This window comes from Lissotriton vulgaris, chromosome 2_1 (assembly GCF_964263255.1).
Source record: "Lissotriton vulgaris chromosome 2_1, aLisVul1.2, whole genome shotgun sequence".
In the NCBI taxonomy this organism is placed as follows: domain Eukaryota; kingdom Metazoa; phylum Chordata; class Amphibia; order Caudata; family Salamandridae; genus Lissotriton; species Lissotriton vulgaris.
This window is the reverse complement of record NC_141687.1, coordinates 221,337,806-221,357,292: the sequence shown is the minus strand read 5'-3', so window position 1 is coordinate 221,357,292 and position 19,487 is coordinate 221,337,806. Positions and strand designations below refer to the sequence as shown.

General features: G+C 43.9%; 1 protein-coding gene across 1 annotated transcript in view; it reads right to left on the bottom strand.

Annotated features, from left to right (window-relative positions):
• LOC147729873 (ras GTPase-activating protein 4-like) overlaps positions 1 to 19,487 on the bottom strand; it is a 625,955-nt gene that overhangs the window by 299,979 nt on the left and 306,489 nt on the right. Inside the window, exon 7 of the mRNA XM_086954787.1 lies at positions 8,825 to 8,956. Coding sequence (XP_086810913.1) covers positions 8,825 to 8,956 — 132 coding nt within the window. The remainder of the gene's footprint in view (positions 1 to 8,824; positions 8,957 to 19,487) is intronic.

Genomic DNA, 19,487 nt, shown 5'->3' with positions numbered 1-19,487 from the left:
ATCACGGTGAAGCGAGCCCATGCTGCCAATCGCTGGTTTACCCCCGACCTCAAGGAGAAGAAATTAGCTGCACGCAGAGCAGAGCGCGCATGGAGAAGAGAATACTGCCCCGCTAAAAAAACCATCTACCTCTCTGTGCTCAAAGTTTATAAACAAAGCATACTTGATGCCAAGACCCTGTTCTACTCAAACAGGATACTAGCAGCCGAATCTCAATCTAAAGAGATTTTTGCCACAGTACATGAGCTTGCCTCATCTAACAGAGCCACGGCCTTGATCCCCCCTTCTCAACCGCTCTGCGACTCCCTCAACGACTTTTTCATTGACAAGGTCGCAACGATCAAGGCTAAAATCTCTCCCCCTTCCCCGGCCTTCATCAATCCCTCCCCCCCTGTCATCACTTCCAAACTCACTTCCTTCCCCCCTTTGACCACAGCTACACTTTTTCCCCTGCTTCAAAAGGTAAAGTCAGGTTCCCCCCTAGACTTTGCCCCTGCTCGTATTTTGCGAGAAGTCTTCCTACACTGCCCTACCCCTCCCCTCACACTCTTAAATGACTCACTCAAATCCGGAGTTGTCCCCACTGCCCACAAATTTGCGACAGTCATCCCTATCCTAAAAAAACCTGGTGCCGACCCTTCATCCCCTTCCAATTACCGTCCCATTTCCCTTCTACCCTACTTGGCCAAGGTTTTAGAGACCCACGTAACCAGCACCCTGAGTACCTACGTGGAAGCCAACCACTGCCTCTCCCCCCGGCAGGCGGGCTTTCGCCCCCTCCACTCGACGGAGAAGGTAGTGATCTCAGTGATGGACAGCCTACGCGAGGGCATTGATACCAACGTCCCCCAGGCCCTCATTCTTTTAGACCTATCCGCCGCATTTGACACGGTGGACCACTCCATCCTCCTCACCCGTGTCAAGGCGGCGGGCATAGAGGGCCTGGCCCTCGCCTGGCTTAAGTCCTTCCTGAGTGACAGGGCTCAGGCAGTCCACCTTGCTGGTTTCACCGCTGCCTCTCGTAAGGTTGCATGTGGAGTTCCCCAAGGCTCTTCCCTCTCCCCTCTTTTGTTTAATTTATACATCTACCCCCTCATTTTTATGTTACAGCAGCTCGAGGTCACGGTGTTCAATTACGCCGATGACCTCCAGCTAATTTTCAACCTTTCCCACCCCTCCTCCTCTGCCTCAAATGTCCAATCCGTCATGTTGTTCATCCAGGATTGGATGAACTGCAACCACCTCAAACTCAACCCGGACAAGACGGAGTTAGTCTTGACCAGAGGTGGTTGCAGTCCCTGGTCCCCCTCTCACTGGCCCTCTTCACTTGGTGTTCCCCCGCTCCCAGTTCCCAAGGTCAAGACCCTCGGCATCTTCCTGGATCCTTCACTTTCCGTTCACTCCCAGGTCAAGTCAGTTGTTTCCTCCTGTTTCTTTTCCCTTCGAATCATCAGGAAGATTTCTCGCTTTTTTTCTTTACCCGCCCTAAAGATTATAGTGATGGCCATGGTGCTTTCGCGCCTTGATTATGGGAACATCATTTATAATGGCGCTCCAGCTTACGCCATTCGCCGTTTGCAGCTAGTGCAGAATCAGGCTGCCCGCCTGATTCATGGCCTGCCTAAATACCATCGAGCCACTCCCTTATTGCAGGCCTTGCACTGGTTGCCGGTGAAAGAGCGTGCCCTGTTTAAGCTTGGCTGCACCACCTTCCAGGCTAAAATAGGCACCGCCCCGGAATTTATCTGTTCTGCCATCACCCCCTACATACCTGGACGAGAGCTTAGGTCCACTCATCAGGCTCTGTTAACCATCCCCCGCTTCAGCAAGAAAAAGACTGGTGGTACGAAATTTGCAGTGCTTGCTCCTGCGTTTTGGAACTCCCTCCCCTCGGAACTCCGCATGTCATCTTCTTATATTGAGTTCCGGAAGGGTCTCAAAACTTTTCTTTTCTCTCGAGCCTACAATGCTTAAATCCCCCTCTGCTCCTGCCTGCTTCTCACAATCCAACAGCGCCAAGAAACCGCATGGTAAAAGTGCGCTATAGAAATGTTTTTAAATTCAAATTCAAATATTAGATCCTTGAGTAGATCAGATTTAATGGATTCTGTCTTCGAGGCGAAGAAGGAGGCAAATTCATCACAGTTGGGTAGAGAGGGTGGGCTGGCGTTGCGGACATTAGGTAGGCTTTTAGTTTGGGCTATGATAAGGTCGAATAGCTATTTGGGACGGTTCTTGACTAGGTCAAGTTCAGACCTGAAGAAATCGGTTTCGGATTTTCTGATCTTTCTAAAATAGGTGTTTCTGGATGTTCTTAGAAATTTGAGGAGGTCTGTTGAGGGTGTGTCTCTCCAACATCGTTCAATTGCTCTGCGCGAGCATCTGTTATCATTTAGCCTCCCATCATACCATGGTTTTGAGTCTTTTGAGGATGTTCTTTTCAGTTGCTATGGGGCCATTTTGTCTAGAAGGCTGTTCATGGAATGGAAGTAGTGATTGTCAGCCCTTGTACATCGGTCAGGTGTTCCGGTGGACGGAGAGGGTTTGAGCTAGGTATGGCTGTAAGGTCAGATCCTACGTTTTTCAGGTTTGTCTTCCAGATCTTAGTTCTAAGGGGGTGTGAAGGGAGTAGTTTAATGGTTTCCAGGACTTGGAACAAAATGATGTGATGGTCAGACCAGTCACAAGGGAGTATTGAGGCGAGCTGTATGGAGTCCGCTTTGGAGATAACTAGGTCGAGAGTGCACCCTTGTCGTGTGTAGGGCTGTCGCATATTTGGTTGAGATTGAGATCAGAGAGGAAGGCTTTGAGGCTTTTTACCCCAGTGTCGTTCAGGTCGTCCCAGTGAAGGTTGAATTCCCCTAAGAAAATGTGCTTAATATGTTGGTTGTCATTTGATGCAAGAATGTCCATGAAGTGTTCTATGAAAGTGAGGTTATCTCCCGGAGGATGGTAGAAGGTGTGTAGAGAGCATGTTTGTTGTTGTTGGCGATGTTTAAGCATAGGTATTCGCAAGATGATATAGCGGGGGCATTGGAGTTGGTCACTGTTAGGCTGATCTGGTGTATGCAGGCTATCACACCGCCTGGTCTGTCGGTTCTGTCTGGTCTGGTGATGTCATAGTTGGGGGGTAGCAGAATGTCCATTATGGGAGTAGAAGTTTCATTTAGCCAAGTTTCTGTCAGGATCATAATGTCAGGTTTGTTCGAGATAAGAAGGTCAGCTATATCAGCTGCATGTCTGGAGGCGGACCTACAGTTAAGGAGGATGCAGCTTAGACGTGGTTGGGTGAATACTGTGGTGGGCTCGACTGTGATGGAGATTCTAGTGAGGTTAATTTCCACAATGCCTCTGGAATTGAGTCTGGAGGTTCTGAGTGTGTTAATCGGAATAGAGTGAATTTGGGAGTCTGATTAATGGCTAACTGGAAGTCCTGCGTTATGTGGAGGGTCGGGTAGCTCGTAAGATCGGAGGAGGGCCCCTAGATCTAAGTCAGATAGAATGTTACATCCCCTGATAGGGCGGGATATGGCATTAGGGTGTGATCCATCATGGAGACCCATGAGCTTGGGCGCTTGCAGGAAGACGTTGTAAGCGACTATAAATCTTGGGTTGTGGTAACGGACTGTATTCTTGTTTAGTGCCCGTGGACTTGGTTTGTTGTAATATAAGGTTGTGAAGGGTTTGGATGTCAGATTTGAATTGCTGAAGGGCTGATAATATCAGTTCAAGTCTGGTGTCCGGCGTGATCGTTTCGTTATTGATGGGAGTGGACGGTGAAGTAGTTTCTTTAGATACGGCTGTGTCAGGCGCCATGGGGGTAAGTGCAGGGTTGATGGGCCCATGGGAGGAGCTGTAAGTAATGGAGCGGGGGAGAGTGAGGTCTGGAGAGCAGGGTAAGTGGTTTGGAGGGGGCACGGGGTGACCATGCAGGGAGCCGAGTGGGGCTGTTCAGCTGACGTGAGGCTCTGGGAGTAGAGGTGAGTTTGAGATATGAAGAGCAGGGTAAGTGGTTTGGAGGGGGCACGGGGTGACCATGCAGGAGCCGAGTGGGGCTGTTCAGCTGACGTGAGGCGCTGGGAGTAGAGGTGAGTTTGAGGTATGAAGAGCAGGGTAAGTGGTTTGTGCGGAGTCAGTGTTGGGAACCAAGGGGGTATAGGTGGGGCTGTTATGCTGAGGGGAGGTGCTGGGAGTAACTGTGAAGGGGGAGGGAGGAGGAGAAAGTGCAGGGTGAGGAGGGAGGGTAAATGAATTGGCGATGTTACGGAGTGGGGTGGTAATAATGCGGAATGTGTTGTTGGGTGGGTTGTCGTTGAGGTCTAGAGATAAAGTTGTAGTGGATGGGGTCATCTGGGAGTTCCAATTTCCTTTAAGAGCTGGATGGGAATTGAAGATGTCAGAGTGAGTGGAAGGGGTGGAGGGGTGTGTAGGAGTGACACTCTCCTTAATGAGAGGAAAAATATGATCAAACAGATTGCTGTTGTGGTTGGTGGATTGGATAAGGATGTTACCATTATGCTATATATTGACGGTGGCAGCAGCATTGAATAGGGAGGGGAGGATAGGTGAGGCAAAGCCATGTGCTGTTTTCTTCAAGTTAGAGACCTTAAAGAGAGCGAGAAAGGCTTTTCTCCACTGAGCTCTTCTTTTAGTGTAGAATATGATTTTGTTCTTAATGAGCCCTTTGTTCATTGAGAAGTAAGGGTCAGAGATAGGGGTTTCCGGATGAGATTTTAATAAATTGTGTTTGAAGCCTTTGGTTGCTTTTTTAGTGAGGTTAGGAGGGTATGTGATGGAGTAAGTGCATTTCCCGGTGCGCCCCGTAGTGTAGGTGTCACTAGTTGACAGGGTTAGACCTATGGGCAGAGGTCTAATCAAGATGTTGCCCTTAAGGGGACATTTAAACAGGGTTGAGAGAGAAACTGACCTTAATGGGGGGATGGGAGACAGGGTAGAGAGGGATGCTGCCCATTACGGGGGGGGGGGGGGGGGGGGGGGGGGAGTATAGAGGATGAGAGAGAGCTGCGCTCAGCGAGGAGAGGGTGATAAGGTTGTGATAGGTGTAAAATAGGCCGAGAAGGCTATATTGTTGACTTGTTAGTGTATGGCTAGTAATGTAGTCCTTTTTCAATTTCAGGTAGAAGGTCTAAGAATGGCAGTTTTTTTTTTAATTAGTCAGGTCGCGGATGGCTAAATTGTTAGCAGGCTAGCGAAACGCTAGTAATGTAGTCCTTTTTTGGTTTTAGTTAAAGAGTCTCAGAGTGAAGTCCTTTTTCTATTTTGGTAAAGGAGTCTTAGAATGGCAGATCTTTTTCTGTGTTAATATGCTGCGGCCATTTTGAGGTCAGAGTGAAGGATGCTGGTAGTCTCAGTTGAGTTAAGGAGACACAGAATGGCAGTCCTTTGTCTAGATTAAATTGCTGCAGCCATTTTGAGAGCTCTGTGCAAGATGCAGGGAAGTCTTCTTTTTATTACTTGTGATCAGTAATCCAGTTGCGGCTAATTTAATAGCTAATCTCTAGAAGGAAAGTTTAGATAATTTCCATGTCTTAAGCCCAAAAAACGAGCATGATCCCAAGAGAAAATGCCATTCAGTGAGGTGCCAAGTCCCATCGTAGGCCCACTTATCTCCGTTCCCACCCTAATCTGGCATCCACCTCCGATGCCTGGGGAGAACCGGAGTCTGACTAAGGGAGAGCGGGAGGGGGTCGTCGTAAATCGCTGCTGCTCTGCACAGCAACCGGAATGGGAGGCGGGGTGGAGGATCAGGCGCTGCCCGAACCTCAGTGACACCGTGGTGAGAATATGCTCCTTCTCGCCGGGATAAGCATTCTGTGTCTCTGGGTGGACCGCTCTGGAACCTGCACGTCCCCCGCCCCTCCACTGTCAGTGAAGGTCATTGCGCAGCAATATGACTCCTCCGCTCCCCTCAAGCAGCGCCTCGACCTCCCGAGTGCTCCCAGGGCAGCTCAGCCTGGAAGCTCCAGAGCCTGTAGTCTTCCAGGAGCTCGAGAGTCTCGGATGGAGGGAGATTAGTCGGCGTTGATCGGACCGCAATGAGGGGTGTAGGTGCAGCGCAATCAAGAGTGCTTCGGCTCAACAGAAAGGCTCCATTCCAACAACGGGGCCATCCCTCGATGAAGGGTTACTCTCGGCTCGCTGTGCCCCGAAGATTACGATCCTGAGGACCTTGACCAGTCGACGGTGATGAGGGAAGCGCCCAGCACTCCGAGGCGCTCCACAACAGCAAAGGCCCCAGCAGCATTATCTTGTAGCGCTCCAACTCAGCAATGGCTCCCGCAGCGCTGAGGGGCTATCTTCCGATAATGGATCACTCTCCGCCAGCCAAGCCTCACAGTACAATCCAGTGGGGGCCGTCGTAGTCCGTTCGCCGCGATATCGATGTCCCTGGCCACAGTCTTCTCTTCGTCTCGTCAGAAGAGAACAACCCACGAGACCCGGTCTCCACAGTTTCCCCGGATTAAAAATTCAGTAAGTCCGGGTTTGGATCAAAATAATTTTCCTGGTACTCTAGAAATGTATAGCTTAAAATGGTTACAAATGGGAGAGGAGGGGTGAGATGGAGCTAAAAACAGGGATATGAGGCTAGTAGATCCCACAGCTAGGGTAGCTCTCCATTTTATTATAAAATACTTGCAATTTGTTGCAAAGGTCTGTATTGTCTCCTAGTATTTTTTAAAACTCATTAGCGACCAGGGTGCTTGGCCAGAAGCCAGCTGTTCTGGTCCTCCTTTATACACACTATGTTGCAAAACATCAAGGGCCAAGTCAGGTGATAACAGCCGGAAGCCCAGATTAGAATAAGAGACGAGGACCGGGAAAAAGGTGCTCATGTCAGCTTTCAGCTGCACTGGCAAGCCTTTCATCTCAACCATTACATGAGCTGTACAAATTAAAAACAGAATGAAATTCCCTGAGGTAGCAAAAGTCCAAGTGGGTTTATGGGTGTTTTAGCAGTGGCAACAATGCAATCCCTAAAAAACCTAAAGTTCATAAGTTATGGTAATTCCTTAAATTTAGATCTCACCTCCAATATCATCACTCAACCATAAGTCTCACCCCCATCACTGTTTCTAATATCAGACCTCTTTCCACAAACAGAATATTCCATTACGTATTGTACAATATTATGAATCGAACATGATTGTGGGGGTGGGAGTTAAGGTTCAACGAGGATGGCGGCGAGTTAGAGCTATGCTTAAATTAGTCCCTTATATCTCACTCCTGCTGTTATTCGTGAAGGAGAAAATTAGGTGTGAATGAGAGACTGAATAAGTATGTGAATAGTGTCAATTCCTTTTAGGTATCATTTTTGACATTTCAAATTATGTAATGTATGGTAGTTGTGGAAATATGTCTAATGCAGCCTAAGGCGGGGTGCGAGATAGGGTCAAGGCACTACTATAACTTATGCATTTCAGTTTTTTTTAGGTTTTGTGCAGTAGTCACTTTAATACCACTGCCAGCCATAACCCTGTAAATGCAGATTTGCTGAGAATATGATATATAATAGGCTTTCAGATTGCTTTTACCAGCACTTGCCACAAAGGCACATCACGCACAAAAATACAACACGGCACATTAGAAAAACACAAATCATACATTCAACAAAGCGCATTTTTGGCATCTAAGCCCTCAACATGAGTTTAGCAGATATTCCAATTCGGGTGAAAATGGGGATTTCCCCCCGATTTCAGATTACAAGTTTTGCATAATTCCGTACCCTTAGCTTTTAACTTAACTTAGTATGCCTGTAAAAAGTAGGCAGAAAAGTGCCTGAAGAAACTAATGTACAAAAAACACTATGTTCAATGCTATTCCCCATTCTAACCATAAAAGTCATAATAGTGGGGTAATACCACACCCGGTAATTCCTATACTCTACGGAATAAGTAATTTAATGTGTTGGGTAACCGCACTCCGAATAAAGCAAAATACTTATATATCCAGCAAAGTAAAATTAGGGTGTATATTTATTTGGATATGATGGTGCCCATGCAGCAGTTGCCACCAAGAAACGTCTCACACAAATATCTGACAGGAAACATTTGACAGAACATGCCACACACCATCACAGTTCAAAGTACCCCACAGCGAGCAGCAGAATGCCTAGATTATCTCAATAGTTATACAAATGGCATGTTTCCGATAAAAGAGATGGATAAGTAATTCGTAAAAGCTCTCCCACGGACCTCTCCGACACCAAAATCACAGGTTATGGAATAAGAAACTGACACCCAACTACATGCAAGGCATAACGCTACATATTACAGAGCAACTAAGACTCTGGTCTGCGGTGGAAACTTCAAGGTCACCTCTAGACTGCCACTAGCTCTACGAGGTTATACTATTGGTAGACCACTGCAATACAAATGCCAATAACATACCATAACCAACTCCTGGGCCCCCACCTGTGGCGTGGGTGGCCCACCTAACGACAATAGGAGCTGAATGTCCCCCAACATGCTTCCAACAATCGATCTGTCAGCCAGTGACAGTCAAGCAATGGCTTCCTATTTGAATTTAGTTATTTATCGAGTTTAATATAGCACGAACTAGACCCGAAGGTATCAGAGCTCTTTCCAGAGATATCACAGCAGCAATAACAAGAGATAGATGTGGAGTAAATTAAAGTACATAGTGACACTATATAAAAATAGAATACAATATATGGTAAGATATATGAACACATTGTTCAGAGGTATTGAATACAGGGATCCACCAGTTTAAACAGAAGTACAAGAGCAGGATTTCAGCCGGTCCTATTTACTTGTTAGTGACAGGCAGTTTTAAAAACTCTTACCTTCCCGAGGAAGTCATTCTTGCTAACAAGGTCCCAGTCCCAAACCTCTACGGTCAGTTTCTCCGTCAGAGCCGTGTCCAGGTCATACTCGAAGGTTTCGTTCCAGCGTGGATAACAGGACTTCTTCACCACCTGCAGGAAGGCATAAGGTGGTCACAAACAACACATTCATTGCAGGGTCTCGAATGCCAGTTCTCTAGACTACTCCTTCTCAATCTACTCTAATGACACATGAAAAGTTGAATTTTGTCTACCATAGAATGGAAATTTTAAATATAAATAGACTCAGAGTAACAAGGGGGTCTTGGGAAGTACAATACAAATTGCGTTCCAATAAGACAGATGTCAGACAATAGTTAAATGCACCGGAAGTCTATAACTGGAGTCAGCAAGGTAGAACTTTTGGGTTTGTAAGAAGAATATCTGTGTTACCCACACAGATAATTCTGACATCATTTTGTAGGAACAATGAACTGTCAGAAACCAGGCAATTTAAATCTCAAATAAATGTTGGAGTGCATACCATCCTGAGAGACTAATGTTGCAAGATAAGATATTGTGGATAGGAAGCTACTACCAGATGTGATGAATAGATTAGTCCCCAATATCACCTGAGCTTTTAAGGTTTTTCCTAGAGACTACTTTAGCTGTCTTACCAGCCTCATGTACTACAAAATAAATAAATATATACATCCATAGAGGGGCTTTGGGTCGGTCCACCTTTGAATCAGCACTCTTCATCTATTGGTCTGCTCAACTGCCATTCATATTTCCATACACCACAAGATACAGCATGGGACAATGGATAAACTCACTTTAGCCACTGGCTCTCTTACAGAGTGTTTAATGAAACTTCTACTGATCACATGTACTCAACCACCTAAAAAGAAACAAATGTCTGTGCTACGGTTGGTCGCCAATAATTACATTTGATAATGTTTTCTTTCCATTCTTTATCTTTAATGTTTTAATCAGTCTTGTATGTTTAAACTATACCTTCAGGTGAGAGTAATTCTAAGCCAGTAGTACCTTTTCTTTCTGCCAATGAGATCATATTTTACTATGATGTGGATTAAAACTATAAACGGTTTCTATACCTCTTCGAGGAACATCTACTCATGAGGAAGCACCAGTATGGTAACGTAAAATTATACATAATGGTTATTTCGTTTTACAATTTAACATGTTAAAAGCATATGGCTGCCACATTTAGGTTTTTATTTGTGTGACATATGCTTACAATAAAAACAAACAAATAACCATTGCACTATATTGATCAGGCCAGAGCAACTGGCTTTGCTAATGCATGTTTAATTAATAAAGAGCAATTTTGACAAGAAAGCAGCTTTTCTACTAGGATCAGAAGCCACTTTTCTGCATCACCGTTTATTGTGACAGCAGCCGCCCATTTAAATGATGCTGAAATGCCTGCTAGAGATAAACCTCACCCGTATGGTTTTCCGTAAAGGCACACACACCTATATATGTCATAAGACCTAAATGCCAATCTGGCCTCTGTATTTCCTGTTCTTACGAGTGACAGGTCACGCAGTTTGTGTGTGCGTCTTTTGTTGAATAAGTTAGGGCCACCATGTGTTCTTGCCATGCTGCCCTCAGGAAACACAATCCAAGTGGAATCCTTGCAGTTAAAACCTAATTCCTATATATAATTTATGGCTGTTTAGTTGATGAACCAGTGCCATAATTCTGAGCTCATTGGCCGCTGCCCATAGAGAGTGGGTCTGTGAACGCAAAATCCCTTTAATGCCAGGGTGTGTTTGTGTGAGCATAAGGTGACACTCTTGATCAGTGTACAAGAGCTGATAAGGTCACAGAAACAACACTGCACCAGACTATCAAGGCAAGCTGTGCATCCCATATCCACTCGATGGCCCGAGTGTCAATGATTCTTCAAAGACACAGGCCCATTGTCCAGGCATTCCCAGAGTCCCAACCCAGAGCTTTGTTTAGTTGCTGGAAGAGTAGGTGTGGGCAGCTCCTAGGTGGAAAGATTGGAGTAGCAGTTCCAACTAGTGTTGAGTGAGAACAGTGGCACAAGAATATGACTCAAAGGGCACCTAGATCTCCATGAAAGTCAAAAACAGGGACACCTATTTTTCATGTTGTATTTTTTTATCGCTATTTTTGCTTCCTTACTGACTTTCCACTATGTAATGCAATTTCCTTCTGTTTTTACAGTGTGTATGTAAAGCGTTACAATTGGGGTGGGGTCGCACACTGCTCACAAACCAGCGGGATGTAAAGCGCTCTGATACCTACGGGTCAGGCTAGCGCTATATAAAACTTTGCAAATAAAAATAAAAAAATATAAAAAATCTTGTGGCTGCAGAATATGTTAATATTGCCAGTGATCTAACAAGGATAATGCCCTGAGAAATTAGAAGCGTGACTGACTGCACCAGAATACCATCACCCCTGGTATGAAGTCAGGGTATGGGCAGCAAATATGGGCACAATGGGCAATAGGTTATGTTGCAGGGTCACTATTGGTTTTTTGCACAGGAAGCGGCCACCTCTAACTGTCCTGCGGATAGCTTCCACTAAAGTTTATTGATTTACTCTACTACAGCTAAAGGTATTTTTGCTGAATCATGAAGGCGTGTTTACCGATTTATCATTCAAGCCACTTTTTTAGGGTTCTCCACATTAAGATATTTAGTGCTGTTAACCTGCTTCCTATTTTTCGAGTTGACATTGCCTGCATTGTGTTATGCCACTATTTTGTACCTTCCTGCTGGTTCCTTTTGTGCTAAATTTGGTCCACTTTCAAGTCCATTCCAGGTCCACTGCCCTCAAACAAGGGTGAACAACTTCACAATAGGAAAAGAGACTCTTCTAAAATTATAAAAAACTCTTCGGCTTTAATGGTTTTCAGAGTAAAGACATCAAACTTTGTAATAATATTAAAATAAGATTAAAATAACAAATGCCAAATAAACATTTATTTTTAGGGAGATTAGACTTACTGTGCATTTGTTTTAGATAGTACATTCCAATTTAAGCGGACATATTTTTTCTATTTGTCTTCAATGTACTTTTTGGAGATCTAATTCTTTAGTGATAACTCTTTTCTTTTTCTGGGGTTCTTGGATCTATTCCCCTTCCTGAAATAACTTAACTAAACAAAGATACATTATTTCATTGTAGGCCTGCAATCATTATACACAACACAGGGGTGGTTCCAGCTTTTGGGCTCGGGGCTGGATGTGTCGTGTAGAACTACCAATTAAAAGAAAACACAAGATACCATCGTTGGATTTAAACTAATTTTTTGTCCTTCCACTAACTGCATTGTCTAAATTCTAATCTGTGTGTGTGCTCGGGAGTGTCTTCATATTTCATGTGACAGGGTCTCCCTGTCCAAAGTAAGGGGTTATTAGGGTTTCACCTTCCCAGGTTGCACCACATTATAAATTGTCTCCATATACTTGTGTGCGTCACTACTTCCTGGACACAAATCCTATTCCTTTGGCATGAACATTGTATTTAAGTCTGGGCTGTCTGTCCAAGGCTGCCTGTCATGCCTCGCTCTGAGCAAGGAGCCGGAAGCTAGGCAGTAAATCAATTTTCTACAAAGTGATGCACAAATTACTTTTCTAGAGCCCTTTTATGTAAACAGAGCTACTTATATTCAATAACATTCTTCCAGGGCTGCTAATATTATTAGCACTGTAGTAGTAACCACATCAGACAAAATTACATTAGTTACCCATATGCAAGATTTTTAGCAGTGCACCAGGCACGGTTGACAGCAAGTATGTTAAAAATGCTTTGTTAATGTGGGATGCTTCTACATGGATGAGGCACAACAGCAATCGCCCATAGCCCCATGTTTAATTTAGTAATATTCACCCCAACACCATTTGATTTTTATCATCTAAATATCAGCTTCAAATATATTTTGGAAATTCAACATTTTTCTCCAAATACCAGCTTTTTAATTTGCCATTCATATATTATTTCAACCAAAGAAAAGCTTCTAATTTAGTTCACTGGCATACGCACAAGAGAGCTACTTACAAGTAGCTGGAGAGCGACCAGGAGCTCATGAGCTACTCGTTTGAGATGCCTGCTTTAGAGCCATGGGAGTCTCAGTGATATCCATTGTAGGCCAGTGACGTTGCAGGCAGCATCCCTGCATGAGGCACTGCCAGACATCACTGACAGGAATAGATCCCACCCTTTCCTGTTACAGGGTAGGACTGGATGCGAGCTTGGTAAGTGAGATTTGGCGCCTTTTCCTTGGTAATAAGGGTTAATACTAAATTTGTATTGGGTATCTTGTGCTGAAATGCCAGGTTATGTTGACCTTCCCCGTAAAACCCTAGGTCGTAGCTGTAGATTGCGGGCCTCTTTAGAAGTGGACCTGCTGTATTTGTTCCCCAGCGAATGTGGTCCAAAAGTCATGGAGGGCTTTTGCTCCCTGGCAAAGTTTACTTAAATATCCTCAGCTTTTGAGTGAGTCGAGCTCAAAGGGAGAAATATATGGATATAGTTTCCTGTATGGTAGAATACCAGAAAGATATCAAAAACCATTAAATGCTATGAGTATGTATGCCTAGAATATGGTGCACATACTTGGTGCTTAATAAGGTCCTGATTTATTTAGATTGATCGGGGCAATGGTTCTAGAATGTTTATCCCCACTCTTAACATGTTTTGAATTTATAGACAGACGCTGTAGCATGCCAGATGTTTGTGGTTGAGTAATTCTGGCCTTCTGGCTCTGTGATATGGCATTAAAACAGCCAATGAAATGGGTTTCTGTCGGGCCCTACATTCATGCCTGTAACATTAAAGCCAAAAACACTGAGTGAATTCCAAACAATGAATATTCAAAACATTAAGGTAATGCCTGTCAGCGTTTTACTTAATCTTGTATTACCCAAGGGTGTCAGCTATTTCCATCATGTTGTGTTTCTTGATGTTCTTGTGCATCTTATTACAATTGTATAATGCATACTTTGAACTGAGTTGCTTCAGGTATTTATGACATGTGGAGATGGAGAGCTCTGGAGCTGAGGCTGAAAGTAGTATGTGTTCCCCACAGTGCCTGTCAGTGGATTGGCCTCTTTGCAGATCATCACGGTGCAAATTCCGGTTGCAATTGAAATTCTGTGGAAGTGTGTGTGAAGGGGTACACAGTTGCCAAATAAAGTGCTTACATGTGAGTGAGTGCAGTATAGGTTAGAGGGCGGTGAAGTAAAGTAGATGTGAGCAAGTGTATTCAGGAGAGAGTAAAAAGAAGGGGCTGAAGAGGAAAGTGATGAGGTTTACGATATGCAGATGGGCGAGATGTGTAGAGAAAAAGGGTATACAAGTCTAACATAAAGGGCACATAACAGACCAATACTCCTTACAAATGCCGCAATAATATTTAATTCAGTCTCACAACTTCAGAACTGAAACATTTTCAATGCTAATTATTTACAACAAAATCATTGTTGTTACTCATTATCTTAAGAAGCTAACAACCACTGGCAAAGCCAATAGTCCTGGCAGGTTTTAGGTGTGTGCCAGTTGTTGCGTTACATATCTGCATACAACAACAGGAAGCTCAGAAAGAAACCAAAATACCAGTTGGGTGACATACTATGGGAACGAGAAAAATGTAGTTCACATGTGTAAGCCATACCCCTTTTAGAGACCTCACACTTTTTTCATCCCATTTAAAGCCCTGTCTAAATGTAATCCCAGAAAAAACCTACACTCTGCTGATGAGGAACAACAATTCCGAAACACTGGTGTACAGAGTTGGTGCTGCAACTTTGCCTGTTACACGTCCAGAGCTACGAAAGGCGCACATGCCTTAAGACTGCATTTACCATGATGCTCGAGGGTTACACCCGCTGGTGAGGTCAGAAGTGTGCGAACCATAGACTTTTCACCTGTCTATGTGTGTGTATATGACTGATTGCAGCTGTGGGTGCTTTCCTAAGCCTTAGAGCATTTCCTTCCAAAGTTGAGACATCGCACAGTGCAAGACACTGAGCACGTGCACAGTTTAAGGGGCCTGAAGTTGTCGCACTGTACAATTTGCACATTAGAGTACATTTTTTTTGTTCTTTTTATCGTAAATCTTTATTGAGAGATTAAAGGTATATAAATTCATAAAAGTAATAATATATCATAATAGACCTACAATGGTCTAGTGATTGAACATATACAGTATAATATAAAGAAGAAAAAATGTGCATACATGAGAGAGAAGGGGAGGAAATAAGAGAAATGAAATAAAAGACAAAGTATTAGGGAAAAAAGGAGAATATTGGAAATTGTTTGCTAAGAAATCTAAATCTGGCTAGATATAATCATGTGAAACAGTTAGACAAATTAAATTATGGGATGGGCAAATACAATTTAGAACTGTGGGAAGAACACTTTGATACCTTGTATCAGGGGGACAACTCTACTGAGGACCAGGTTCAAGGGGGATCAGTTCCTAGTTTTACGGCTGATACGACTGAGCTTGATTTTACTGAGGGAGAAGTCATGGCTGCCATTTCCAAACTTCCCTCTGGTAAGGCCCCAGGGCTAGATATAGTGCCTGGTGATCTTTTCAAACACAAACCCAGGGTCTGGGCCCCTATCTAATGGTTATTTTTAATGCAATCTCGGGGGGCATGGCGGACCCAAGTAATTGGCTGGGAGCAGAGATAGTCCCTATCTTCAAGAAGGGCTCACCTTTGCTCCCAGCCAACTACAGGACCATAATCAGCCTCATTGACGTTTCGCAAAAGCTCTTCACGAGGTTGATTCTAGACCGCCTTTTAGATTGGATGGAGGAATTCGACATCGTAAGCCCCTATCAAGCCGGGTTCAGAAAGAATGTATCTACCACGGACCAGATTTTTCGATTAACCATGCTTTTCTGGAAAACTGTTAAGATCGAGGGAGGCTCAATATACACTGTCTTTGTGGATCTACGTGCGGCCTTCGATCTAGTCCCTCGCCGGAAACTGTGGAGTGTCCTTTCGGAAATGGGTATTCCTCCCCCTCTTCTGAAAATGATAATTCAACTCCACACTGAGAATTTCGCACAGGTCAGGTGTGGGAAAGATGGTTCTTTGTCAGCTAGATTCCCCGTTGGCAGGGGGGTAAGACAGGGGTGCGTCTTGGCGCCCACCCTGTTTTGCCTCTACGTCAACAGGGTAATCGCCCACCTGAATGCGGTCCCCAATAGCGATGCTCCAAAGCTTGCTGGGTCTGGGATCTCTGCGATCATGTTCGCAGATGATACCCTATTACTCTCTAAGACCCCTATGGGGATCCAGCGCGTTCTGGACGGCTTTGTGTCCTTCTGTCGGGATCGGGGGTTAGAAATAAATACCCTGAAAACAAAATTCATGATTTTTAACCCTCGTTTAACAACACGCCCGAGCCTCGCGATAGGTGGAGTCCGGCTTGAAAGAGTCCAGACGTTCGAGTATCTGGGTCTCACCCTTAATGAAAGTATGACCTGGGTACAACACCAAATAAAATCCCAACTAAAGCTCTCTCAAAAAGCGGGAGGCATTCTCAAGCTCCTACATAAATCCTCTGTAAAACCAATTGGCCCACCCCTGGAAATTTATAAATTGAAGGCACGTGGGGTGGTAATCTATGGTGGCGAACTGTGGGGGCACAAGTGTGCACCCACGATCGCCATCACGGAGAACAAAATTTTAAGACAGTTGGTAGCACTGCCCCCTAGCACACCACTACTGCCGCTCAGGCTTGACCTGGGCCTTAGACCTATAAATGAGGAAGTGGGCCTCAAACCCTTAACTTTCTGGAGGCGACTCTGGGTAACCCCAGAGCTCATGAACTATAGGCAAGAGCTTTCTGAGGTCCTAAGTCTTCCGAAGGCGCGGAAACTCCCTTGGATGAAATACGCAAGAGAGGAATTTGAGAAATTAGGCCTCTCGGCCATGTGGTCCGACCCGGAGCATGTCTGCAGAAATTTAATGAGCAAGTACCTGGTCAATTTGTACCATGAAAGTAATCTAACTGCTTGCTTATCGAATGCCCAAACTGGTACTCTGTCCGGTACGTTTTTTATGACTAAAGGTTTTTATAAATTTGAGTCTGTCTTCAACGATGTCAGTCCAGCTGTTTTTAGGAAGCTGTTTCTCCAATGGAGACACGGCTCTTTGCCAATCAGAGCTCTTACGAGCAAGTGGAGCCTACCTCCTACCAAAAACTGTCCTGTTTGTACCTCGGAGCTGGAAAATGGATTGCATGTTGTGTTTTTTTGCCTTGTTTACCAGAAACCTAGAAAGAAGTGGATTATTCCAATTTGTAAAAATTCGAGGATTAGGCAGTGTTCCAAAGCTTATAGAATACTTAAAACTGATCTTTCGCCGCTAATTCTTTGTGCTGTAACTAAATTTTTAGCAGCAACGTGGAACATTAGAAGGAAATATGTGAATATTGTTTGAAAATAGGATCTAGTAGATATATCTGTATAGTTGCTAGGGAGCTTGACCCTTAACTCTAGATGGACAGGGCTATTAGTTGATCATGCATTTATCTATGTTTACTGTCATGCATTCTGCGGTGATGAATTAGCTCCTAGGATATGCGATGATTGTAGTTTTTACTGTGTTTAGACGCAATGTATCAATTTTTAATTGTTTAAATTAATGTGATTACTTTTATGACAACATTGTCAAAATAAAGATGAAATGAAATGAAATTTAGAACTGATAAAATGTATTGTGTATATAATATGAAGTGATATATATATATATGGGTGCTGAAAGGTCATGAAGGGTACAAGGTAGCTAAATAGATAAATTAAGTAGATAAATGAATAAATGGGTAAATAAATAAAAGGATATACGAATAAGTAAATAAATATTTGAGAGAATAGATATGTCATTAAGTGAATAAGAAAATAGAAGAATGGATAGATAAAGAAATGAGAAGAAATGAGAAAACTGTCAGGAACCAAACGTATCCGCGCCTGCCACATCCTCCTCAGAACTACAATTCCCATGATGCTCGCCAATGAGAGGGGATATAATCACTGCGGGCCCTCAGGCTGATGCGTGTAATTTTGTGTGGACGTCGCTCTTTCTTGGCTGGGGAAGAGAAGGCTGGAGGAAGACGCCGAAGTTGATCTGCCGTATGGATCCTTCTCGGCTCACAGAAGGCAGACCTGTTCGGAGGAAGCGTGAGTACGCCCTGGATGAGGGAAAGAGCTGGAGTAGGCTTTTTCGTTATTCGTTTCAGTTGGGATTTGGATTTTTTCGCATCATAGCAGAATACCACGTATTGCCGTGAGTGTTGCCTCCTTGTTTTGTTAAGACTATGGATTTTGACCTTTTATTGCAGCGGAATGCAGCGGTGAATCAACCCCGTATTACCGTGCGGGGAAACCCTTTTGACCTGTTGTAATTCAAAGGATTGTAATTTACGCACTTAACGGAATACAGCGGTGAAGTAACCGCGTATTACCACGTATGTGCTGGATGAAGAGGTTCTTGCATTCTTTGGGATACTGTTTGTTCACAGGCTGATATTGGATTACAAGATGACTATAAAGATACTATTATAGTGGAGACTACGCTTCAGTATCCTATGTATCTCTTTCAAGGGTTTGGGTAAGACCTCTGGGTATGTCTGAGATATGTGTTGCCAAGTATTTGATTGAAAGCCTGCTTGATGTTACCAGTGCTAACGTCTGTTACTTCTTAATTTCAGATCTGATGTTTGCTCGAACAGATGCTTGAAGGTTTCTTAAAGGATTGTTGAAACCTCTCTAAATTGTTAACAGGTATAAGCTTACTCTAGTGAGACATTATTGAGAGTAGATATTATTTGACCTGGTTCATAGCAGTGTTTTTGTTGTTACAGGTTCTATTTCCCCTGCTGACCCTTCCCTCTCCTTTCCCTCACCTGATCACTCGGACACCCTGCGTATACATATTGGGGTGTTGGGTTTTATCAGGAGATGGACCCTTTTCTGCTCTGACTGGATCCTGCGGAGCATAACCTGACAAAAACAGGAGTGATACCTTCTTACCCGGAAAAAAAAGAAGACAAGAATAGGACCTGAGAAGGAAAGAGGAAGAGGAGAAAAATCAATAATAATAGGGAATTATTTAAGGAATTCGGAGAAAAGGAGTCCATACTTGTTGAAATATTTCTTCTTGCTCTTGTAACATGTATATTATATGCTCATGTGATGCTATCTGGATCATCGCAGCCATCCAGTCATCTTTAGATGGAGGACTGGGTGACTGCAACAGCCTTAAAATACACATTTTGGCTGTAGAAAGTGCAGTATGTAAGGATTGGCGCTGAGAATGTGTGATATCACGTAAACATTTGATATCATATAAACTACAGTAAATGTTCAGCATATTAATGCAGAAAGATCAATACTGCAGTATATAATGTGTTGAAGACTACACATCCACAATTGCTTTGTAACCTTCTGGCTTTCGCACTAAATTATTTATTAAAGTTTGCTTTGAAATACATCATTTGCCACTCTTTTTTCATATTTTTCTCACGAGGGGGGGAGCCTGAGGCCCACGTTCGCTCGTTAAATAAGAGTCATAACCAACTTTTGCACCCAACCTCTTTCAAGCGACACCAGTCGCCACTGAAACAGTGGACCTGGCCTCTCTATCCACTCAAACTGTGCATGTCT